At 36.8% G+C, this 23,249-nt stretch overlaps 2 protein-coding genes across 29 annotated transcripts in view; one reads left to right on the top strand and one right to left on the bottom strand.

Moving 5' to 3' along the window:
• Nucleotides 1-2,440: 2,440 nt before the first annotated feature.
• LOC148849245 (uncharacterized) lies at nt 2,441-5,260 on the top strand. 3 transcript variants are annotated; one of them, XM_088951438.1, is made up of 4 exons: nt 2,441-2,532; nt 3,176-3,446; nt 3,588-3,669; nt 3,920-5,141. In XM_088951438.1, the coding sequence occupies exon 4, from the start codon at nt 3,929-3,931 to the stop codon at nt 4,847-4,849; it is 921 nt and encodes a 306-aa protein (XP_088807564.1). In that variant the 5' UTR covers nt 2,441-2,532; nt 3,176-3,446; nt 3,588-3,669; nt 3,920-3,928; the 3' UTR covers nt 4,850-5,141. The 3 variants fall into 3 exon arrangements, with proteins under 3 accessions (XP_088807564.1, XP_088807563.1, XP_088807565.1); XM_088951437.1 differs by lacking the exon at nt 2,441-2,532 and having other exon boundaries at nt 2,559-3,446; nt 3,588-3,623; nt 3,920-5,260; XM_088951439.1 differs by lacking the exons at nt 2,441-2,532; nt 3,588-3,669 and having other exon boundaries at nt 3,321-3,446.
• Nucleotides 5,261-8,580: 3,320 nt separating this feature from the next.
• The window catches only part of LOC148849244 (plasma membrane, autoregulation-binding site, misato segment II, myosin-like, tubulin/FtsZ protein), a 29,121-nt gene continuing 14,452 nt past the window's right edge, over nt 8,581-23,249 (bottom strand). For all 26 annotated transcript variants that reach the window (XM_088950260.1, XM_088950252.1, XM_088950276.1 and 23 more), the window contains 4 exons: nt 20,605-20,863; nt 19,387-19,629; nt 19,185-19,304; nt 8,581-9,230 (listed from right to left, as the gene is read on the bottom strand). In XM_088950260.1, the coding sequence (XP_088806386.1) occupies nt 8,785-9,230; nt 19,185-19,304; nt 19,387-19,629; nt 20,605-20,863 (1,068 nt within the window). In that variant the 3' untranslated portion in view covers nt 8,581-8,784. The remainder of the gene's footprint in view (nt 9,231-19,184; nt 19,305-19,386; nt 19,630-20,604; nt 20,864-23,249) is intronic.

The raw sequence follows: 23,249 nt of genomic DNA, 5'->3' as shown, positions 1-23,249 counted from the left end.
AGATAAATATAAAATATATACATATACATACATACATACATACATATATATATATATATTTAGACATGAAAAAAAGCAAAATTTCAAAAAATATTTTCAAATATAAAATACATAAAAACATAGGAATTACAAAAATTATAAAAATTGCAAACAAAATAAAAAAATTATTTTCAAATTATAGAAACTATAGAAATTAAAAAAAAACAAAATCAGAAAATAAAAATTGTAGAAAAAACATAAAAAGATTATAGAAAAATGCAGAAATCGCAAATAAATAACGAACAATATAGAAAAAATTATAGACTGTAGAAAATAGAAAAATGTAAAAAAAAAAGAAACTGAAAACTGAAAAAGACAAAAAAAACTCGAATAATATAAAGATTGGATAACGGTGCACCCTTTTCCCTCTAACTCACCATTTATGGGTAATTTGGTCATGAAAATTGTTATTTATGCTGATGTAGACACCTCTATTAAGAAGCATTAACGGTGCATTAACGGAAGGTGAGTTTTGGAAATTCAAAACCTACTGAAGTGGTGAGTTTTAGACATTTTGAAAAGTTATGATGAATTTAAAAGAAATACTGAAAAGTCATGGTGTGTTTTAAACAATTTTACTTGTTTATAATTAAGGGTCATTTCACAACACATGGAATTGAATGGCTTATTGCTTTGTTTTTAGTAAGGCAATAAATAGGTTGTGAACTCCTTTATGATGCATTATGTGGTCAATGGTGGATTGATTAATGTTGCTGTTCAGATCTACAACAGGGCGAGGAATTGAAGACCTAGGGCTTCAACAGCCTGCAAGCAGTTAGAAGCCCTAGAGTTCTTTTCCTGGGGTGGGATCTTCCATGCTCAAGTCAAATGATGAGAGTGTAAAAAGAATGAGAGGCGAAGTAAAAAAAAAAATGGAAGAGTAAATATGAGTTGAAGCATTTTTCATGTATCATACCTTAGGTTGTGTGCCCTTGTCTCTTATCTGAAAATAACATCTATTCAGTCCCTGGTAAATGCACAACAGACCCTTACTCTCCATTCTTCATTGATTACGTCATGAATTTTCCACACTACCGTTGGCTCGGACCACATGGCACCTTTTGATTGGTGGTGAATATTTGGTTGTATCAATTACTATTCTATGTACTTTTGCCCAATGTTGAAACATAAAGCATTAAGTCATTCAGTTCAGCTATGAATAGGGTTCAATGGACTGATTTTTTTATTGGACCCCATTCAAAACAAAATCAATTTGAACGGATTGGATGGACCAACAAGACATATTGGATTGGACCGGTCTAGATTTAATGGTCCAAAGTATTTATTAGATTGGATTGGAGATGGTCCATCCATAATAAATTTATATTGGGTTGGGTTGGATTGAGCCAATATCTTATCTATCGATAGAAGATAAGAATATAGGTGCTAATGGATCGGGTTTGGAATAGAATTAATCAATATTAAAACAAATTTGAACAGATTGGACAGTCCAGAAATTGAACCAAACTGGTCCAAAATATTCATTGGACTGGATTGGACCTGGTCCATTTGTAATGGACTCACATTTAACTGGATTGGATTGGACCAATCCAAGTCCAATCCAATTAACAAAAACAAATTTGAACAGATAGGACAATCCAGAAATTGAATCAAACTGATCCAAAATGGTTCAAAATATTCATTGGATTGGATTGAACCTGGTCCATTTGTAATGGACTCACATTGAACTGGGTCGGACTGGACCAAATCCAATACAATTGACACCCCTAGCTGTGACACAAAGGCTAAGGTGATACTTGGCATCAAAGCCGATTCTTCCTTGTTGATTTTTTGAGAATTGGTGAATTTTCAAAAATCAGTTAATTGTGTTTGGATATCATTTCTGCCATATAAGTCTATATTTTACAAGTCAATTTTGAATCTATTTATTACTGATTCTCAAGAGTTGATTATTTCTACATTTGGAGTTATTATTCAATGTCACATTGCATGTCATGTCATCCTCAAAAACTTGGAATTAGTTGAAAATTGGGGAATCACCGAAAATGGTGATCCCAAGGAAAAAAAAGGGCCCATTTCAAGAATCGGTTTTTGGCCAATTTTCCAAAAACCATCAAAATCTACCCATCAAATAGAAATTTCAGTGCCAATTCCTCTAGCACTAACATGGCTCTCCGACATTGTAATGATTAGTGATTTTCAAAAAATTGGCATAGATGCCAAACATCCCCTAAATTTTCTTCCTTTCTCTAACAATTTTATGGGGTAAGAAACTAGGAACCGTAGGGTAGAAAAAAAGGTCATTTTGACAAGGGTTTACACTTTGGCCATGTTTGGTTTGAAGGCAAAGGTAACGAAAGGAAGGAAACCTATTCCTACATTTCCCTTCCTTTCCTTACTTTTTCCTTCAAACCAAACACAGCCTTAAGAATTGGTATATTAATCGGACGGCCCATATGACTTGCTTCCCATCCTGATGCGAGGAAAGTAGTGCGGATGCTGGCGTCCTACGTCAAGTCACCAAGATATAAGGTGATGTCTACTCGTTGCTCAAGTCTTCCATCTTCCTGTTATCTCTCGTATTTTGTTTCTCATCAGTAATCTGTTTTGCCGTTCTTCTCATTTTTAATTCTTCGTCTTCCCGTTGGAATCCTGTAAGTCTGAATCCACCCCAAGAGCCCAACATCGGAACGAGGAAGCTCGTTCTCTCAAAGTTGAGCTCTTTTTTTGTTCTTCTTTTCCTTTTCCAGCACGAAATCGAAGTCGACGATCTTTTCGATCCTCCAATAGACGCAAACTCTATCAGTCTCATCATCTGTACCTGCCACCAATCGATCATTTGTTATTTTGTTCTAATCGGATGAAGATTTTGGCCGCATTTTAGCGAAATAATTATTTTGAAAAGTGCTTCATGTTTGGAATGGTTGTTGGGTCCTTGTCGAATTTCATTTTATTGTAGGATAGAATTTCTTACGTTTGGTATTGCAGATGTTATTAGGGCTCTAGCTTCATCTGATTTGTAGCTATACTGGCGTGAAGATGTCAGTTGAAGATCTTTGATATAATATATCCTTTGTCTATAACGATTTCTGAAATAAATATTTGAGAGAAATGCTGTTGATACGGAAAGATCTCATCTGATTCTAGTCGCTGATTACTAGAATTCTATTTACAGGACATGATTTGAATGTCTTCGAAGATTTCTTCGGTTTGATCCATTAAAAAGGGAATCTCCTAGATCTTGTCTCAGGGGTAAGAATAAGGAGAAGATCACCCAACTGGGCCTTCGATTTTATCCTACTCTTCTCGGTCGTGGTTCTCTTGAGTTTCTACCGTTAGTCTTTTCGGTCGTGATTTTATCATACTCTTTTCGATCTTAGTCTTACACCAGACACAGAAGGACGAGCGATTTTGCAGTTTGAGCCATTTATGGGATTTGATCGCCGGTAAGACATCACCCGTTTTGCTTATCTGATCGCTTTATCTTTCTTTAATTTACTGCTCTTAGATTCTGATAGTTTATTTTGCTGTCTTCTCATGTTGCTCTCCGGCATGATTTGGTGAATCGCCTTTGGCAAAATTCCCAGACCCGAAATAGGGCAACTCGGCCATTGCTAAAATTGGTAAATGGAGCCTGCCTAAAACCTAAAAAGCAAAAGGCTTTCCTTCGTAAACTTCTCTATCTTTGTCTGTGTTTAACTGTTTGTGGGCTCTCTGTGTGTATGTTGTTGGTCATCCATGGCTCCTCTTTGCATTGGATTCTGTGGTTTTTTTTCTTCACTTGTGGTGGCTGGTGCAAGTATGCAGATTGCCAACGCTACAAGTGCAAGCCTGACTTTTTGACAATATTGTAAATCGATAATTAAAGAGGGTTTTATTTTATCTAATTTATTTCCAATTTGTTGCCTTTTAATACCAGCAATCGGCAATGGCGTCGTCATCGAATTCGCCCTGTGCCGCCTGCAAGTTTCTGAGGCGTAAATGCACGCAGGAGTGCGTATTTGCCCCATATTTCCCCCCTGACAACCCTCAAAAGTTTGCGAATGTTCACAAGGTGTTTGGCGCAAGCAACGTCGCGAAGATCCTCAACGATCTGAGCACAACCCAGAGAGAGGACGCAGTGAACTCGTTGGCCTACGAGGCGGAGGCCCGGCTCCGGGATCCGGTCTACGGCTGCGTGGGTCTTATTTCCGTGCTTCAACACAAGCTGAAACAGGTTCAGAGCGACCTCTACAATGCTAAGAAAGAGCTCTCCAACTACATCGGTTCTCCGGCGATGCTGCCCCTCACACACCAACATCATCACCACCTTTACCACCACCAACACCCCTCTTCATCCATGGGAGGACCGTTTGGGATGTCCTCGATCGGCACGAGCCTACCTCCTGGTCCTTCAGCACAGGCGCAATTTCTTATCAGAGAACAGCAGCAGCAGCAGCAGCAGATGTTCGAGGCGCAGCAAGTGGCTGGAGTTATGCCTATGAGAGAGCAGCAAGAACTGATGAGGAGATACGAGCAACAACAACAACAGCAACAACACGACCTTGTGAGGTACAACAGCGACTTTGACGTTGCTACCGGGGCGGCCGGTGCCGGTTGTGCTGGTAGCATCTTTACAGAGGTAGCTCCTAACGGGGTTGGTGGTGGAGGTTATAACCAGATGAGCGGAGCGATGCCTTCTTCTCTGGCTTTAGTTTCATACGACAACCCATTTCAGGTGCAACAACAACCACAACCAGAAGACTCACAGTCGCAACAATCGCATACACCCCATCTACTGCAGCGGCAACAACAACAGCACAGAGGTGAGAGCGATGAGTGTCGGAGCGCCGGGCCGTCGTCGAATTAAAGCTTAGCCTATCGGTCTTTCTGGTTTCCGATTGCTGCTTCTCGCCATCTCCTTTCTCGCTCCGTACATTGGACATTGCACGTGTAAATACGCCCGCCTTACATTTTGAACTTCTGCGTGAAAAGAAAAGGAGAAGAAATTGGACGTGGTTGCGTGTGTGTGTGTGTAATTTCCATGATTTGACCAAAATACCCCCAGGTGTTTTTTATTTTTTATTTAATTCTCTAATTTTATTTTATATACATTCCATCTTTAGTTCAGTTTAATTGATTCAATTGGAAGAGTCTATGACTAGACTACTTTTACTCAGTCGGTTTAGCATTTCCGAAAACATGGAGATTGGAGAGTATATATGGGCATGAATTTAATTACTGGACAACTCACGCAGAAGGCAGAATTGTCCTTTTAATATATTATTTTTTATTTAATTTTTTTGGTGGAGCTTACTAAGATCTTGGGTGTTAGAATTCTTTTCACTATTAGCTCCATGATTTTAGGGATTTTAATTGAAATTTTAAGTTTCAAAACAAAAACCATCAAACCCAATTTTTCTAGGATAGTTCCTTGATAGATGGAACTTACCTATTTCAAAATAAGTCGTACCCACAGAACACTACAGCTATAATATCAGGAATATCTACAGAGATCCAAAGACAAGAAAGAAGGCCCCTCTCCCTAGTCATTGCAAGCACTCTCTACCATTAGTGTCGTCAATGGGTTGGGTCCAATCCGATGGATCCGAACTGAGTGGGCCGGTTTCGGTTATCAGAATTGGAATCGATAGGTCAGTTTCGGGTCCTGATATAAGGTCCTGATTATTATCGATTTGAATTGGTTCCACCTAGTCCCAAATTAATTCAGGCCCAACCCAATATATATAATATATAGAATATTTAATATATATATAGTAAATATATATATTTATTTTTAAATTATTATAATCGGCTCTATCGGGTTAGACCCGATTGTCTAGAAAATCAATTAGTTCAGTTCTGGGCCCAAAATTTACAGACCCTATCGGTCCGAACCCTCAACATTTCATGTTGAATCTATTCTGATTCCAGTTGGTTCCAACCCAGACCCAACCCATTGACAGCCCTATCTACCATTAAACAAGGGGATAGAAGTCATAGAACCATTTCTTGTTCCTATCAAGTGACCCTTGGTGAGAGAAGATCTATTACCACCTTGTGGTGATCGGTTTACAAGCAAAGAAGGGATATTGCATACTGTGGATTCAAAGCTAGAGGAGAGGTAGAGTTCAAGAGATCCAACCGTAAAGCCATTCCCTTAAATGGGGAATGCCAAATGCCATTCCAATAGAAATGGGAATGAAAATCCGATTCAGCCCAACCAAATAGTTGGAATTACATTCCGATTCCGATTTCAATTCCAGCAAACCAAACAGGGCCTAAAATATATTTAGTCATAGCATTCACTGAAACACAATATGATTTATTCAGGTCAGTTCGATACTCTATTTTGCTTATTTTATGTAATATTGTTATTTGTTAAACTCAGTGCAGTGCATGGCCGATTTTCATTCATGGCCATTGCTCTGTATTGGTTAAACCTCTTCTTGCTTAGTTAGATCTCATGGCTACCATTAAGTTTGCTATCTTGTTTGCTTTTGTTAATGTTAATGGGTTTTGGTAACATTAATATCCCCATCGTAGCTTTGTGGGTTGCATTTCATGCCCATTACTTGTAGATTCAAGAGGTTTATTTCAGCTTTATTTTTTTCTCTTATTTTCCTTTTTTTTCTGAAAATGCCTAAATGTTCATCGATCCATTCAACTTGAATCCTCAATGACATCAAAATTCAGGGCAGAATGAAGAAATTCCAGAGTTACAGACCAGATTTTAGGAGAATTACAATTCAGAGAAAATCGTGTTAGATGACGAGCTGCCTTGTTACAAGATCTAGGAGCGAAGATTACTATAGAATTTATGATAAAGCACCACTGTGTGCCAAACATAGGACACGACGTGACCTATAGAGGGGCGTCCAGCATCGACATTACCGTAGATGAGAATGAAATCCTCTGATATAGTTATCCAAAATAAGTAAATAAATAAATCCCCAATTAGATAACCTAGCTAGCACAAAGTTAAATATTTCAAAAGGTTTTAATACATTGTAAATTATATAACCTATGACCCAATCATCAAGTCAAAAGAATCAATCCATAATTAGAAATTGGGTTGAGTGATGGTTTGAATGGTTTAATTATCCAAGTCAATGACAGGCTAAAAATATTGAATAAATTATCATAAAATTTATATTCTATTTAAAAATAATAAAAATTAATTAACTATAGTAAAAATTAGTGTTTAAAAAACTAGACCAGACTGGCTAGTTGGACTGGTTGAACCGTGACTAGGGTCATGGCCGGTTCAGTCATACCCTAAAACCACATTGGGTAAAAAAATAGCCAAAATCGATGATCTATTGAAACAGAAAACTGGTAACCCAGTCACAGTTTCAGAAAATCAGCTGGTTTTTTGAATTTTCTTTACAAACGTAAATGCAAACTTCTAAAGGCCGTAACTTTGCGCTTAGATGTCTAATTTGGGTAATCTTTTTTCTTATTTTTTGTAACTTTTTGACATCTACACATTAATTTTCCTGTTCTAATTGGGCAACTTTTTGAATTCTTTTAATGTTTTTTTGCTTTAAATATTAATTTTTAATATAAAACATTGAAACTAAAATAAATATACGTTATAAAAGAATATAGTTATATATTTTATTATTATAATCTAATATATAATTTATAATATGTTATACATACACATTATCCCGGTTCAACCCCAGTTGAGTTTTTGACCCGTGAACCTCTCCCTTTTTTAGGTCGATCCCCGGTCCGATTTTCTATACATTGGTAAAAATAATATAGTAAGCTACATAAATAAAATAACAATGATTATCAATTATTGTTATTGATAAAAATATTTTTATTAATATAATAAAATTAATTTAATTCATAAAAAGGAATAAGATAAGTTAAAAACAAATATCAATTTAAATTAATATAAAACTAATACAAAATTATCTAACAATTATTAGTTTTATAATTAATTTTTATTAATTTACAACCAACTTAAATTCCACTAAATAAATACAAACTTAATACAGCTAATTGAATTTAATAAGGACTAGTAAAAACAAAAATTAATAAAAAATTATTCATTTTAAACATATTATAATTAACTTAAAATCAATTTAGATTTCATTTAAAAATAGGGAAAATTATAAAGACCTCCTTGGGTTTTTTAACAACCCTATCAAACTCCCCTATGTTTTAACCTTAACAAAAACCTTTCTTATTATTTTGGAAAAATGTGCTAATACTTGCCTTTCATTAGCAATCCGAATAAAAAAATGATGTAATGCATTATGTTTTAAATACCAAATTTACCCTTAAACCGACCCCTGGGAATCAGTTTGAAACATATATCACGGAATTTTGAGGTCATTACATGTCTTGTAGAATCGCCACAATGATTTGGCTCCCAAATCCCATGCTTGGAAGAGGAACCACCTCGGGGATATCGCTGTTAATGGACCGGTTTTGGGTTGGACCGGTCTAAATCAAAATCAATTTGATTGGACTGAATGAACCAGTAAGACATTGAATAGAACCAGCCTAGACTTAATCATTCAAAGTATTTATTGGGTTGAGTTGGACCTGGTCCTTCCCCGTAATGGATTTATATTAGATCGGATCGGATTGAACCAGTATCTTATCCATTGATAGAAGATCAGTATACAGGTGTCAATAGACCAGGTTTGGTTTGGAACCAATCTAATTAAAATACATAGCGAACAAAGAAAAATGCCATCTCCAGAAAAGTTACAAAAACTGCAGTTATACAGAAACAAGATACAACTAGTTTTTTCAAGCTACAAAATGAGTGCACTTGCTAGAATCTTAGTCTGAATCAGAGGATTCTTCACGAGGATCCAGTGCCATAACCATCCTAGACAATTCCTCCCCCATGTCCTGCAATTCATCCTTTTCAAAACCCCAACTTCTAAGCACCTCAGATCCTGGTGCACCCCTCTCAATTCCAAATCGGCGAAGGTTGCCCAACCGTGTCTCTATATAAGGCAAGATGGCATTGCTAGAACGTAGTCTGGCAGCCATGGGAATAGAGTGAACATCAAGTGATCCCCTTGATTGAGACCCATAAATTGGGCTGTCCAACAGCTCTCCACGTTCGCCAACAAGGTTGCTGAATATTGATGGAAAAGGCAAGGGTATTGGAAGAGGACAGAGAGCAACCGAAAGATGAGAGAACATTGGCCTCGTCAAAGCACTTTCATAAGAAGCAAAGATTGAATCCTGCACTTCAGAAATGGAGGCCGGATTACCTCCTGTTGTCCAAAAAAAAAAATATACATTAGAATGGAATGCATTGTCTCTTCTCATTTAGACAGCATTACTTCCAATTAGAACAGGAAAAAGGATTAGGGTTATCAATAGGATAGGTCTACTTTTAGCAGGATTTGATAGTGTTCACAATCAGACCAAAGCCTGGATTCTATTAATCAATGTACCTGGTAGATTAGGCCTTTGCTGAATAACTAGCACATGTCAATATTGGACCAAACTCAAATCCGGCCCATGCCTGGTTTTAAACATTTACTGAGTTTAGATGCTCAAAGATTATTACCAAGGCTGATGTGAGCTTAAGCTAGCCTTAATTGACCAAGGCCCAGCCCTACAAAGCTCCTAGAGAGCCAAAAAGAAACCAATGCTATGCATAGCAAGAAGGAATTTGAATTTAGAAGGGCATGCACCACTATCAGATTAATTTCTGCCTTTAGTTTTATCTTTTTTCGTGATTACCTTGGCTCAACGTCTTAAAACTCCAAAATCCTAGAGTTTCGTCCCTTCAATGGAGCAGGGAGAGCCAACTGAACAATTAAACTGACCAAATCAGACCAGTGCCCAACCTACTAGAGGAATATAATAAACAATAAAATCATCAATTCTAATGCAAAATATCCGTGGATATCTAGGTCAGAATTAGACCAAACCCATTTCTAGGTTGCATGGGAATGTTTCCAGAAGATAATCATGACCAAAATTCTTGACACAAAAAGCCCACATATCTTCTCTATCTATCTATCTATCACTCTATCTATCTAAAAATTGGTCCTGCCATGTCAGCATCCCTCTCCTTGCTTCAAACCACCCTTCCTAATTCTGTTTTTTTGAATTTTTATTTTTTTAATTCCACATAATTACCCATTAAACAAATAAGCAAACCAAATTTGCTTAACTATTTCTAACAACCATAAAGAAAGAGGGATTTGCTTTTCTAATGTTTAGCCAAGTGGCACCACTTCCTCCTAAATTGTCTCTAGTTCCTATTTATCTCCTAAATTATGTCTAACTCTTATTTATCTCTTAAATTATCTCTAATTTAGTAGAGAGATACTCTCCTAAACTATCTCTAATTCCTAATTATCCTCTCACCCACTTTTTATCTATATCTATCTAAAGAAAGTTTCAATTAAAAAAATTCAGAACAATTTAAATGATATAACGAAATTATATACTAAATTTAAAATATTTATTCAAAACACAAAAAAAATAATAGATTTAATAATATTCATATTATTAATAATTCAATATTTTTACAAAATTCATCATGAAATTAACTAGTAACAATATAAATTATAATTTTACGAATTATTCAATTTAAATGTTAAATTTTCAATAACTAAAAATCTTAAATAAAAAGCATTAAAAATAGCTAAATAATATAACAAAATATTTAATATTACGTAATAACATTAAAATAAATAACTCAATAAACAAATAATATTTTAAGAATTTAAATAACAATATTATTTCAATAACTAAATAAATTGTAAATAACTAATTTCACTTATATTAATTAATAATTATAGAAAATAACTATCAACAAAATTATATTTATTAGTAATAATTTTACAATAATAGTGTATATTCATTATATATTTACAATAATATTTTTTTATAAATATGCTTTCAATAATTATTTATGAATGTATTTTTACTTTTTTCATTTAATAAAAAACTATCAATAATTATTAGAGATTAAACAACTATTATTTAACTTTTGAAATTTAATATATCATTTATAGATTAATACTTATTAGATATTAAACTATTATTTAAGATTACACTATTTATTGACTAATTTAGTTTATTTTCAGTATTTATTATATTTTTGTAATTATTATATATCTATTATATTTTCATTATAAACTTATTTTTAATGATTGTGTACTTTTGCTATAAATTTTCAATAACTATTGGAGATTAAATTATTGTTATTTATTAGAAATTAGACTATAAATTTAGTTGAAATTATGAGTGTTCAATGATTGGTTCAGTTCAGTTGCAGGTTGTTTCGCCAACCAAATCAATCTGGTCAAGTCCGCAGTTTGTCACTCGAAACCGATCGATTGACCATTAGCAAAAACCCACCAACTCGAGTTGTATCGATTTGGATCTATTTTCGGTTTAGTTTGTTTGTTCAAAAGATTTAAACTTAAAAATTAACTTTAAATTTCATAAATTACAATGATATTATTAAAAAATAAATTACAAAAATTAAATCTATGATATAAAATACTTTAGACTAACAAATATGAAAATTTTCCTAATTTTCCGTATTAAAAATTTTAATTTAAAATATAAAATATTAATATATATTTATTAAACCAAAGCTGATCTAAAATACTAGAAAACCGACCAACTCGGGTTGAATTTGATAGGATTGTTTATTAAAAAGTTAAAATATAAAACAATTATATACTCTTATGTATTTCTATTGTTTAACTTTCGCTTAACAAAGCACGGGTCCCCACTTTGCATTCTCTTTGACTTTCTCTCCTCTCCCCTTCCCACCACTCTCATCAAGCCATGTCACCCATACTAAAAATATTCCTATAATCTCTCTCCTAAGGTATCTCATTTAAACCAATAGTAAAGTATCATGTTGCCCCACTCCCTAATCAATTCCTAAAATGCATCCCACCAATCTATATCCACTCTCCCTCATTTAAAATATTCATATTAATTAATAAATAGTTAAATACAATTAATATTTAATCCCACCCATATTCAACGAGTATTAATTAGTGTTATTACCAAAAGTTAATAAATACAATTAATAAATTACCAAAAATAAATATTCTTATTAATACGGTTAGTAAATTACCAAAAAATAATAAATATTGTGATTAATTAACTCATTAAAACTCTTTAACTAATTTCTATAAGATTGAGAATTATATTTAACAATTATAAAAAGGTATAAAAGTTTAGTTATTGTTATTATTATAATTAATAACCAAATACAAATGAGGGAACAAAATATTATAATGTTAGAAAATGAAATTATCAATTAATTTATATTGAAAAGTAAAAGGTAAATTAGTGTAATTTTGTTCGAAAACTAACAAATAAAAATATATTTAATAACAATTTAAAAAAATCAATAAATCCCCATAGTTACACAAATGTAATAAATTTTTCAAAAATTTTCATAAAATAACATATTTGAAATTACAAGATACAAATGTAATAAATGCATTAAATGATTATTGAAAATTATTAGAATATTTTGGAAATTTTAGGAAATTTTAGTACATTTGATAGATTTTGGAAAATCATTAAAAAATTATGTAATTTTCATTGCAAATTATTGAAAATTATTAAAGATAAATGACTATGGGAAATGGAAAACTATAATTTGAAAAAATAATTACACAAATTATTAAGATAAATTAGTATAATATTGGAAAAACGAAATTATTGGTTAGTTTATATTAGAAATTATAAGATAAATTAGTATAATTCTGTAAGTAAACCATTTGAAAAAGAAATAAATTATTTAATAAAAATTTAAATAAATTTTAATAAATTTTCAAAATTACACAAGTACAATAAATTTTCCAAAATTTTCATAAAATTAAATTTTTCAATATTAAAGACAATAGTGTACTTTTAGAAATTTACTACGTGGTTGATACTCAATATATCCTTTTGATCATTTCTATCTTCAAATTGAATATTGGGTTAACAAGGACAGTGTTTTCAAAACTTGATCAAACCAGATGGTTAGACCAAAAAATTGGAAACTGAACACCGTTTCACCTCAAAACCGCTTTTTGTCCAAAAACCGTTTATTTGGTTAGTGAACCGTTGACATGGGCGGTTGAACCATCAACCCGGTTAACATATTTTGGCCTTTTTTATTTTTCTAATTTTTTATTTTTTTTGTCAAAGCAGGTCATCCATTCGACTGACAGACTGTTCGACCCTAGAACAATTCCCTATCTGGTCCAATTTTAAAAACCTTGGACAGGGAGTGGGTGCATTGCCTTGAGCTTGGCTAGGTGTGCAGCATGGCCTGGCCCATGGACCAGCCCGACCCACGGCATGGCACCACGGGCTCGTTCGGGCTCGAGCCGTGGGCCATGCCGAACCAACCCCCCCAAATTATCCTAGAGGGAGGCACAGCCTGGGATGCCTCGTGGGCCAACACGGCATGACTCGCACCTTGTGCGGGCTACATGCAGGTCGTGTCGTGCCGACCCAGCACAACCCAATTTACACCTCTATTTGAACCTACCCAATACTGGAGACGGGGTAGGGAAATTCAAGGATTCTCCATCCTTGATGAGGAGTGGGATACCTTGCCCCTAAACTCGCCCGACATTGAGTGGTTACCTTGCTCTGAACTCGCGTCACTGGGGATGGGGCAGGGATGGGGTAGAGTGTCTTGACAATGGGGCAGGGGAAGGGATGGGGTGCCCTGCCCTAAACCCAGCCCGTTGTCATTCCTATATAATTGTTAACTATTAGTGAAGTTAATAAAAATGTTAGCTTTTATAATTATTTTTATTTATTTTAAAATTAATCAAAATTTCATTTAAAAATAATAAAAAGAACAAAAATTATGAGAATTACTACAAATTATTAATAAAACTAAATTTATTAAAAAATATTTGTTCATATTCAATTAACAATAATTATTTTTTATAAATCAACATTAAATGAAAAATAAAATTATTAAATCTTCCACATTTTATCGTGCACCGCATGGGTCCCTGCTAGTCTTAATATAAATAGGATCAATGTCTGAGACTGGTATAGAATCAGGTATTAAATCAATATGTCCTTTTCCAGTTACATACGTCCCAATTCAGTAATAGAAAGCAGTAACCAGGCTAAGATTCATACAAGTGGCACAGAAACCAATCATGTAAAGAGAAGCTACATTCTAATGATTATGTCAATCTTGCCTATTTAAAGTGAAAATTCAAGGCATCATATAGAGACAAGCAATATCCTGCTCATACACCATGTGAAGCAGAATAATTTCATTGTAGTTTCATGTAGCATTGTAACCAACATTTCTCTTGTATGAAATGGGTTCACCATTACGATAAATGAAATGATTCACTTCTGATTATTGAAAAATGTGAGTGAGTTCATTTCTTGAAATCCAGAAATGACTGAATTCCAATATTTTATCAGCAACGAATGGATTCACCTAAGAAGTCATACTTGAATACTAAATATCAAGGAAAACCAAATGAGATCATTTTATTTCAAATGCTTCTTAACAAGCTACTAATAATTGGTCAATTATAACGTAGAGAGTCACAGAAAAGTTGAAACTATGAATGGGTCACAAGGATATGGATATGGCACACTTGCATCCAGTCTTAACAACGATATGGCATTTAACAGAATAGGATGGCAAAACAGGACTCATGCAGCCAACCCATAGGTTAAGGCTTGGATGATTATAGTTGTAGTCTACCCCTCCCAAGACCTCATATAGTTGGGACCAACATTGGGTAATGGCCTTTTTTTTCCTACCAAGGTTGGGGTTTCTGGTTTTCTCACTGAAGCAAACATTGCCAGGAATTCATGCCTCAGCTCCCTGGGAAATGAAGGTGATTTAGCAAACACCACAAGATTTAATTTTTTTTATCAGTAACAGGAATTTTATTAATAAAACAAAGTACAGCAATTACAAACAAGCCCAGAATGAATGGACCCTTCCCACCCCTTGTTTGGCTAATGCATCTGCAAAGGAATTTGCACTCTGTTTGACCCATTGAAATCTTACTACCATATCTCTAGATAGCCAACTGAACTTTTTTTCATTTGCATAATTCCATAGCCCAATCTCTTCTTTTTCTAGCCAACCAATAACTACTATGGAGTCACCTTCAATAATTAGACTATTAATATTTAATTCTTTTGCTCTTTTTAGACCTTCCAAAGCAGCCAATATTTCATCCCTAAGAGAGTAACATACACCAATTGATTCAGAAAACAAAGCCATCACTTTCCCTTCATTTCTGAAAACACCTCCAATACCCGAAGGCCCGGGGTTACCATCACTGTTTCCGTCAAAATTGAGCTTTATAAACCCTTCAGCTGGTGGAGACCACATTGGACTACAAGCATCTTTCCATGGAGCTGATTCTACCACTGCCTTCCAATTATTCAGCAGCAGCCTTGCTGGAATGTCCTCAAACAGTTTCAGTATCTTCATCCATTGCAAGACTCTTGCTGTAACCACCTCCAAAACAGCGCTTAAAATCCTTTCCTTATCCTGAAACACTCTTTGATTCCCAGACTGCCCAGAAAATAGCAGCTCTAGTGCACCTCCATAGAACTTTTCCCCTCTTCTTCTAGCCACTAATAGACAAAGCAGCAAACAAGCTTTATACGTCCGGGGGGGGGAATCCAACTGCACCCAAACAAAGAAGCAAACCAATTCCAAATAGAAAAGGAAAAAGGGCAAGAAATAAGCAGATAAACAGTTCTCATCATTAGCTTTACACAAGATGCACCAGTTAGGGGACAAGCACCATGAAGGTCTTTTCTTTGAAGCAAATCACTGGTATTAATCTTACCCAGAATAGCTTCCCAACAGAAAGCCCCTATTCTTGGTGGAATTAGCTTTCCCCACACTTCTTTAGCAGGAAAGGAGGACCCCGAAATAGGAGACGGTTGAGTCAAAGCTCTAAAAAAAGAAGCACAAGAAAAAGAACCAGAAGGGGTTAAGGTCCAAAATCTACCATCTCTACTAGATGGGTCCAAAGAGACTCCTTGGACAATTGTGATCAAATCCAAAGCTTGGTTCAATTCTGAATCTTTAAGACCTCTCCTAAAACCCTAATCCCAATCAAACCCTGAGTCTGAGTCAGAAGGAATCAAAAAGGAAGAAATTGGCTCATTCTTAAAATCAGAGATAGCAAACAAGGTAGGAAATTGGACTTTCAGAGCTGACTCACCCAACCAAACATGTTCCCAGAATTTAACAAGGTCCCCCAAACAAAGATTGTATCTGACAAAAGGTAGAAAGATGGAAGGACCGCATGTATAGCCTTCCAGGAAGAAGTACAAGTAACCCGAGCCAACACTCCAGCATCCCAACCATCTGCCGACAGCCCATGAATGCTAATAATCGCTTTAGCCCACAATTTATCCTTGTCCTGAGGTAGCCTCCACAGCCACTTCCCTAAGAGAGCCTGATTCCTCAATTGAATGTTACCAATACCTAAACCTCCATCACCTCTACCCCTACAGACCATTTCCCAGTTGACTCTGTGGTCCTCCTCCCTAGACTCCCATAAAAAATCTCTCATTAACTTTTCTACCCTCTTGTCCACACCCACTGGAATTTTAAAAACTAATAAAAGGTACACCGATAAGTTTGTCAGGGTAGATCTAATCGAAGTTATTCGCCCTGCCAAAGATAAATGATTCTTCTTCCAGGTGGCCAGCCTTTTAGTGAGTCTATCTACCACCAGGTTCCAGAAGCTAATGTTCCTAAGGCTATCACCCAAAGGAAGTCCTAGGTACTTCATAGGCCACTGGGAGACTTCACAACCCAATAAAGAGGCACAAACCTGAAACTCCTCCTCACTCATATTCACCCCCACCACACAACTTTTGTTGAAATTAATTTTTAGATTTGATACCCTCTCAAGCAAGTCCACCACCAGCTTCAAATTCCTTACCCTGTTAAGATCATTTCCTTCGCAAAACAAAATGGTGTCATCAGCAAACTGCAAGTGAATATCCAGAACCCTATCCCTGCCAACTCTCCATCCTCTCACTAGTCCTTTTGCATCAGCTCTGTCAATAAGCAACCCAAGCACTTCCGCAATGAGGGTAAACAAGAATGGAGAGAGGATCCCCTTGTCTAATTCCTCTAATGGCAGGGAAGTGATCCACTACAGTTCCATTCACCAATACTGAATAGTGACAGGACTCAAGGCACCACTTAATCCATTTACACCACTTTTCTCCAAAACCAAAACTCCTCAACACTTCCAATAGGAAAGACCAATCCACCAAATTGTAAGCTTGATCACTAATCCTATCTTTCCATTTCTTCTAAAATCCTCCAAGCTCTCATTGGCAATAAGAATCTGGTTGGTGATTTGCCTATTACCTACAAAGGCCCCTTGATTTAGTGAAAATGGATGGAAACATTGCTCTTCTCTTCTGGACATCACCTTAGCTATTATCTTATATAGGCTATTCACCAAACTAATGGGTCTAAACTCACTGGGCTGAACTGCATCAGTCTTCTTTGGAATAAGAGCGATAAAAGTAGAGTTCAACCCTAGATTAATCACTCCTCCCCCAAAAAATTCATTAAATACCTTCAGAACATCCATCTTTAAAATCTCCCAACAATCCTGGTAGAAAACCATAGTAAACCCACCAGACCCCGGAGCCTTAGCCCTATCCATAGAGAATTTTGCTTCCTTAATTTCCTCCAAATCAAAATGTCGTTCCAGCCACATCTTGGAGTCTTCCCAAATCCTTGGCCATTTCAATCCTTCTAGACTTATTCTCCCGCCTAAGCGCTGTCTAAAAATAGATTTGAAATGATCCACAAAGGCCCTAGCTATTTCCCTATGTTGAGTCAGATGTTCTCCATTAACCTCAAGTTTCAAAGTACAATTCCTGTTTCTCCTAGCATTTGCCATTGCATGAAAAAATCTCGTATTTCTATCTCCTTCCTTTAACCACAAACATCTTGACTTCTGCCTCCAACTGATTTCTTCTTTAAATAGGATGTCCTCCAGTTGCTTTCTTAGTGCACATCTTTCAACCCTATCATTTTCCTTGAAATTTCCTTCCCCTTCCTTAGAATCCAAAGCCTCTATTTGAAACACCAACTCTTGCTTCTTTTCTTCTAGTCTATCAAATTGGTGGGTGTTCCAGCCACATCTTGGAGTCTTCCCAAATCCTTGGCCATTTCAATCCTTCTAGACTTATTCTCCCGCCTAAGCGCCGTCTAAAAATAGATTTGAAATGATCCACAAAGGCCCTAGCTATTTCCCTATGTTGAGTCAGATGTTCTCCATTAACCTCAAGTTTCAAAGTACAATTCCTGTTTCTCCTAGCATTTGCCATTGCATGAAAAAAATCTCGTATTTCTATCTCCTTCCTTTAACCACAAACATCTTGACTTCTGCCTCCAACTGATTTCTTCTTTAAATAGGATGTCCTCCAGTTGCTTTCTTAGTGCACATCTTTCAACCCTATCATTTTCCTTGAAATTTCCTTCCCCTTCCTTGGAATCCAAAGCCTCTATTTGAAACACCAACTCTTGCTTCTTTTCTTCTAGTCTATCAAATTGGTGGGTGTTCCAATTTTTTATTTTAGCCTTTAACTCCTTCAAGCTTCCTATGGAATTCCATACCCTCCCAAATGACATTCGAATTATACTCTGTCCACCGATCCCTGACCTTCTCTATAAACCCTGGGTATTTCAACCACATGTTCCCAAACCTGAACGAGGCAGGTACTCTCCCTTGAATTTCTTCTTTGCAAATCAAAATTTGCCAATGATCTGAGGTAACCCTAGGCAAGGCCCTTGATACTAACCCCACCCCCCCAATGCTCTTCCCAATCCACTGAAAACAAAAATCTATCCAACTTGGAACAAGCTGGGTTTGATTGCAAATTTGATTGAAGGAGATTTGTGCATTAACATGATGCAATTGGGGAAATTTGGTTGTTGATAGTAATAGATCAGATAGAATTCATGAAGTCAAATTTAATTACTGTACTCTAGCTAGAAGGGCAGGGAGATCTTTTTTTGTTTTTCTGTCAATAAGTTGGTTGTCTTGTTTAGAAACAATTTAGCCTGCTTGATTCTTTGGTCCAGGCTGGGCTAGCATTACAATTTTCTATTTATTGTTCCACATCTGCCCATTAGTACAGCTTCCTTTTTTTAATTAAGCATATGATATACCCACATGCACAGAAATGAATTTGACCTGAATGATGTATTCCATGAACAGTTGTAGATTCTACTGCCTGAAAATCTTCCACATCCTCTGCAATCTCTGGTGTCAAAGAATGCAAACCCCTTTGAACAGATTGTTTGTTTTGTTCATCTGAATTCAGGAGCATATAACTTCAGAAAACACACAAGCGCAAAAGAACCTGTAAATTTAAAAAAACTAACCAGACAAATACCAGTTAAAGAAGGAGCTGGCATAGCTACATCCAGAATGGCCACCATATTCTGCCTGGCTTGACCCGCCAACATTTGCACAATCCCATTAACATCAATAGCACCGGCAACATAATGTGAGTCTGTAGCTGACCCAATCAGTTCCATTCGGAATGGGAGACTTATGGAATGCAAGGCAGCAGCATAAACTGCACTGCAATGGTAAGCCTTTGAATCTTCTATGCAAAGAAATGTAGACGCCTTACCTTTACAGTAACACAAGTTTGGTCAGCAGAAGAAAACGGTTGAACAAAAAACAAAATAGACCTAAGATTGCTCAAACTACATATAAATATGGTAACATCAGGTGTACAAATGGATATTCACCTCTATGTCAAATGGCTTGTTCAGGATGGTGCCTACATCAGACAATTACCTTGCCAAATTGCTAGGGAACAGACAGAGATATGTAGTTTGTTTAGGAGAGTTCAGGGCCTGGAAGACAGCTACGAGGCTGTTTCATACAGTTTGGTATTATGATTTTTATAACCAGGGTGTGGTAACCACTTCAAGTGGAGGTGGCTTTTCGTATTAGTAGTACTTTTCTGATCATTGTTACTTATCAAAAGTATTATCAGCATATAAATAAAATAGCAATACTTAATTGCACATGCATAGAAGGAGAAATGCTGTATAAAGCATATAGAAAGACAACATTAATGATAGCATTTTTCCCCGTAAAAGAAATAAAAATAAAATAAAAACATTAACAGCACTCATGCAGATGTGGGACCCATATTGTATGCATACCCCATAGATGAGGAATTCTTTAACTGACACAATGACTCAAAATAGCAATACTTGAGTGCACACCCATAGAAGGAGGACAAATGCTGGTATAAAGCATACAGAAAGACAATGCTAGTGATAACATTTTTCCCCTGTAAAAAATTAAAAAAAAAAACATTAACAGCATTCATGCAGATATGGGACCCATATTGTGTGCATACCCCACAGATGAGGAATTCTTTAACTGACACAATGCCCCAACTGTGTGTGTAAGATGCACATGTATCCAATACAATAAAAGGAAAGAGGAAAAAAAAACGCATTATACCACTAGCATTGCTTATGCAGAAATAGTTCAAGTGCTGTAAGGGAGATACAGAACATAGTTTGAACACACAACAGAAAGGACATCAATCACTTAAAGCCACCTTTTTGTATACAAGAATTCTTACTTCTACTCAGGAAAGGTAATCCTATTGGCACAATCAATTTACTGAAGGAAGAGAGTCTTGAAAATGAGACCGCATCATGAAGAGATTTTGAAATAGAGTCCTTCCGGCCTAAAGCATTCTTGTTGGTGGTTCCAGGACCTGGACCTCTTGCAGCATAAAGCAAAACTGGAGTGTTCGTATATTCATCTGCAATATTCTCCAAGAATTCTGCAGCTACACTGGAAAAACCTCCAGAATCATCAACAAAAAATTGAATACCCTGTAAAGGCAGCATCAAAACATCACAGACCTTAACAATATGAATAGCCATGAAAAGCACATAAATAATGGAAGAATCCGAAATTTAATTGGTATAGGAACAAAACAAATAAGCTGCTCCAAAAAATGCATTGCCCAAAACAATGTGACAGTCAAAGATTTCTTGAAACTTGACAGGAATCCTAAATTGGCCACAAAGACTTCTTCTAGGAGAAGGACTAATATGGATTCCTTGATCATGCTGGTGGTTGGGGATGCAACTTGGGCCAGGTTAGCCTGAACTGAACCTGAAAATTTCAGGTTGGGTTGGATCAGGGTTGGGGTTGAAATGTATGAACCTGACTTTACTTCACATAACTATGTCCTCTTATATATAAACAATAATGCTAAAACTGAAATGTCCTTAACACTCAAGTCTAGGAAATAAGGACATTTGGCAAAAGTAGAAAAGTCAGGCCAACCCAAAGGGTTGGGGTTGGGGTTTCAATAGCTCAGGTTGGGTTAGGGTTGACCAGTTGACCTCGCCTCACCCAACTAGCACCCCTACTAGTGGTTCTTCGAATCTCTATGTTGAGGGCCCGGGAAGAGGATCTCGTCACGGGTCGGTCCACAGGGAAAACCTCCTGTTTTCCCTTGTTCCTTCCTGCTCTTGATGAACCTATCTTGGCGCCTCTGGTGATTTGTTCAAGAGATCACTAACTCTCCTAACTCACTTCTTCAACTGAATATTCGATATCTCATTCAATAATGGGGTCTCCTTAAATAGGAGATTACAAGAGTCCTAATCAAAGGGAGTCTCCTTGCTGAATAGGGAGACTTCCAGTTCTATCTTGTTAAGGATAAGATAAGCTAATCCTAATCTGATAAGCTACTAACAAGATAAGATAAGAGATAAGAATAATAAGATAAGAACAAGCAAAATGAGCTAATCTAATCTAGATAAGGCTGTTGTTGCCGAACTGGGTAGGATGAGCATCATTGAATCATTGCTGCTGCTGGCGGTGGGCCAGGTGCTTGTTGCTGCCGACGGCGATGGTATGTCTTCCCGAGGAAGGCATCCATAACATTACTCCCCTCCTGGACTACAAGCTTGTCCTCAAGCTCGAACTCTGGATATGTGGCTTGGAACTCTGCTAATGGGGTCCATGCAGCTTCTGTTGATGGTAAATTACACCATTCCACCAAGACTTCAAGGATTCCACGATTGAAACGAGAGCGGGTGACAGCTTTAGGTTGGGAGACCAGCTTGCCATCTTTCAAGGGTGGCAGGGAGGGAACTTGGTCCGAGGCAACACCCGTAAATGGCTTCAGCAAGGAGATGTGGAAGACATCATGAATCTGGCTGGTCTCAGGTAATTCCAGCTGGTAGGCCACACTGCCAATCCGTCGTAGAACCTTGTAGGGCCCATAGAACTTAGGGGCCAGCTTCAGGGCAGCCTTGTGGCGCAAGGAGCGTTGCTGGTAGGGCTGGAGTTTCAACCAAACAAATTGTCCTGAATCGAATGACAGTTCCCGATGGTGCTTGTCATAGTGGAGCTTCATGCGGAGCTGGGCCTGCTGTAAGCGAAGGCGGTCATCGGCTAGGAGGGCGTCGCATTCTTGTAAGGAGTGATCAATTGCTTCCAAATGCGTAGAACCCAGCTCGTAGGACAGCAAGCGAGAAGGATCCCTGCCATAAACGACGCGAAAAGGAGTCGTGCTGAGGGAAGAATGGTAGGTTGTGTTGTAGCAGTACTCGGCCCAAGGGAGCCAATCCACCCACCATCGTGGTTGATCGCCTACGCGAAAAGGAGTTAATTGTGCGGTTAACCACTTCTGTCTGACCGTCGGTTTGTGGCCGGTAAGCTGATGAGTAGGCTAGGGTGGTGCCTTGTAGCCAGAATAACTCTTTCCAGAAGGCACTAGTGAAAACCGGGTCTCTATCGCTGACTATGGATTCTGGTAACCCATGTAAGCGAAAGACATGTGTAAAGAAGGCGAGGGCAACCGAAGTGGCACTGTACTGGTGTGATAGAGGAATGAAGTGGGTGTATTTAGAGAAGCGGTCGACTACCACGAAGAAAACTGATTTGCCACCTACCTTGGGTAGTCCCTCAATGAAGTCCATGGAGATGTTAGCCCGGGATGGAAAGGGGCTGAAGGAGGCCTACCGGGTGTAGGTTTTCCCATTTGTGTTGTTAGCAAGTGGAGCAATTCTGGACAAAATCTCGAATAGAAGTCTTCATACCTCGCCAATGGAAATCAATACGGACGCGGTGTAGTGTTTTTTGAATGCCCTCGTGGGTGGAATTATGGATGCTAATGATGATGGTGGGGATCAACGGGCAGTCTGGTGGAAGATGGACTCGTCCCTTATACAGTACCAACCCATCTTGAAGTGACCAATT

This window comes from Nelumbo lutea, chromosome 6 (genome assembly GCF_056320005.1).
Source record: "Nelumbo lutea isolate HS-2025 chromosome 6, American lotus-T2T, whole genome shotgun sequence".
Classification (NCBI taxonomy): Eukaryota; Viridiplantae; Streptophyta; class Magnoliopsida; order Proteales; family Nelumbonaceae; genus Nelumbo; species Nelumbo lutea.
The sequence above is the reverse complement of the archived record's forward strand: the minus strand, read 5'-3'. Positions and strand labels throughout refer to the sequence as shown.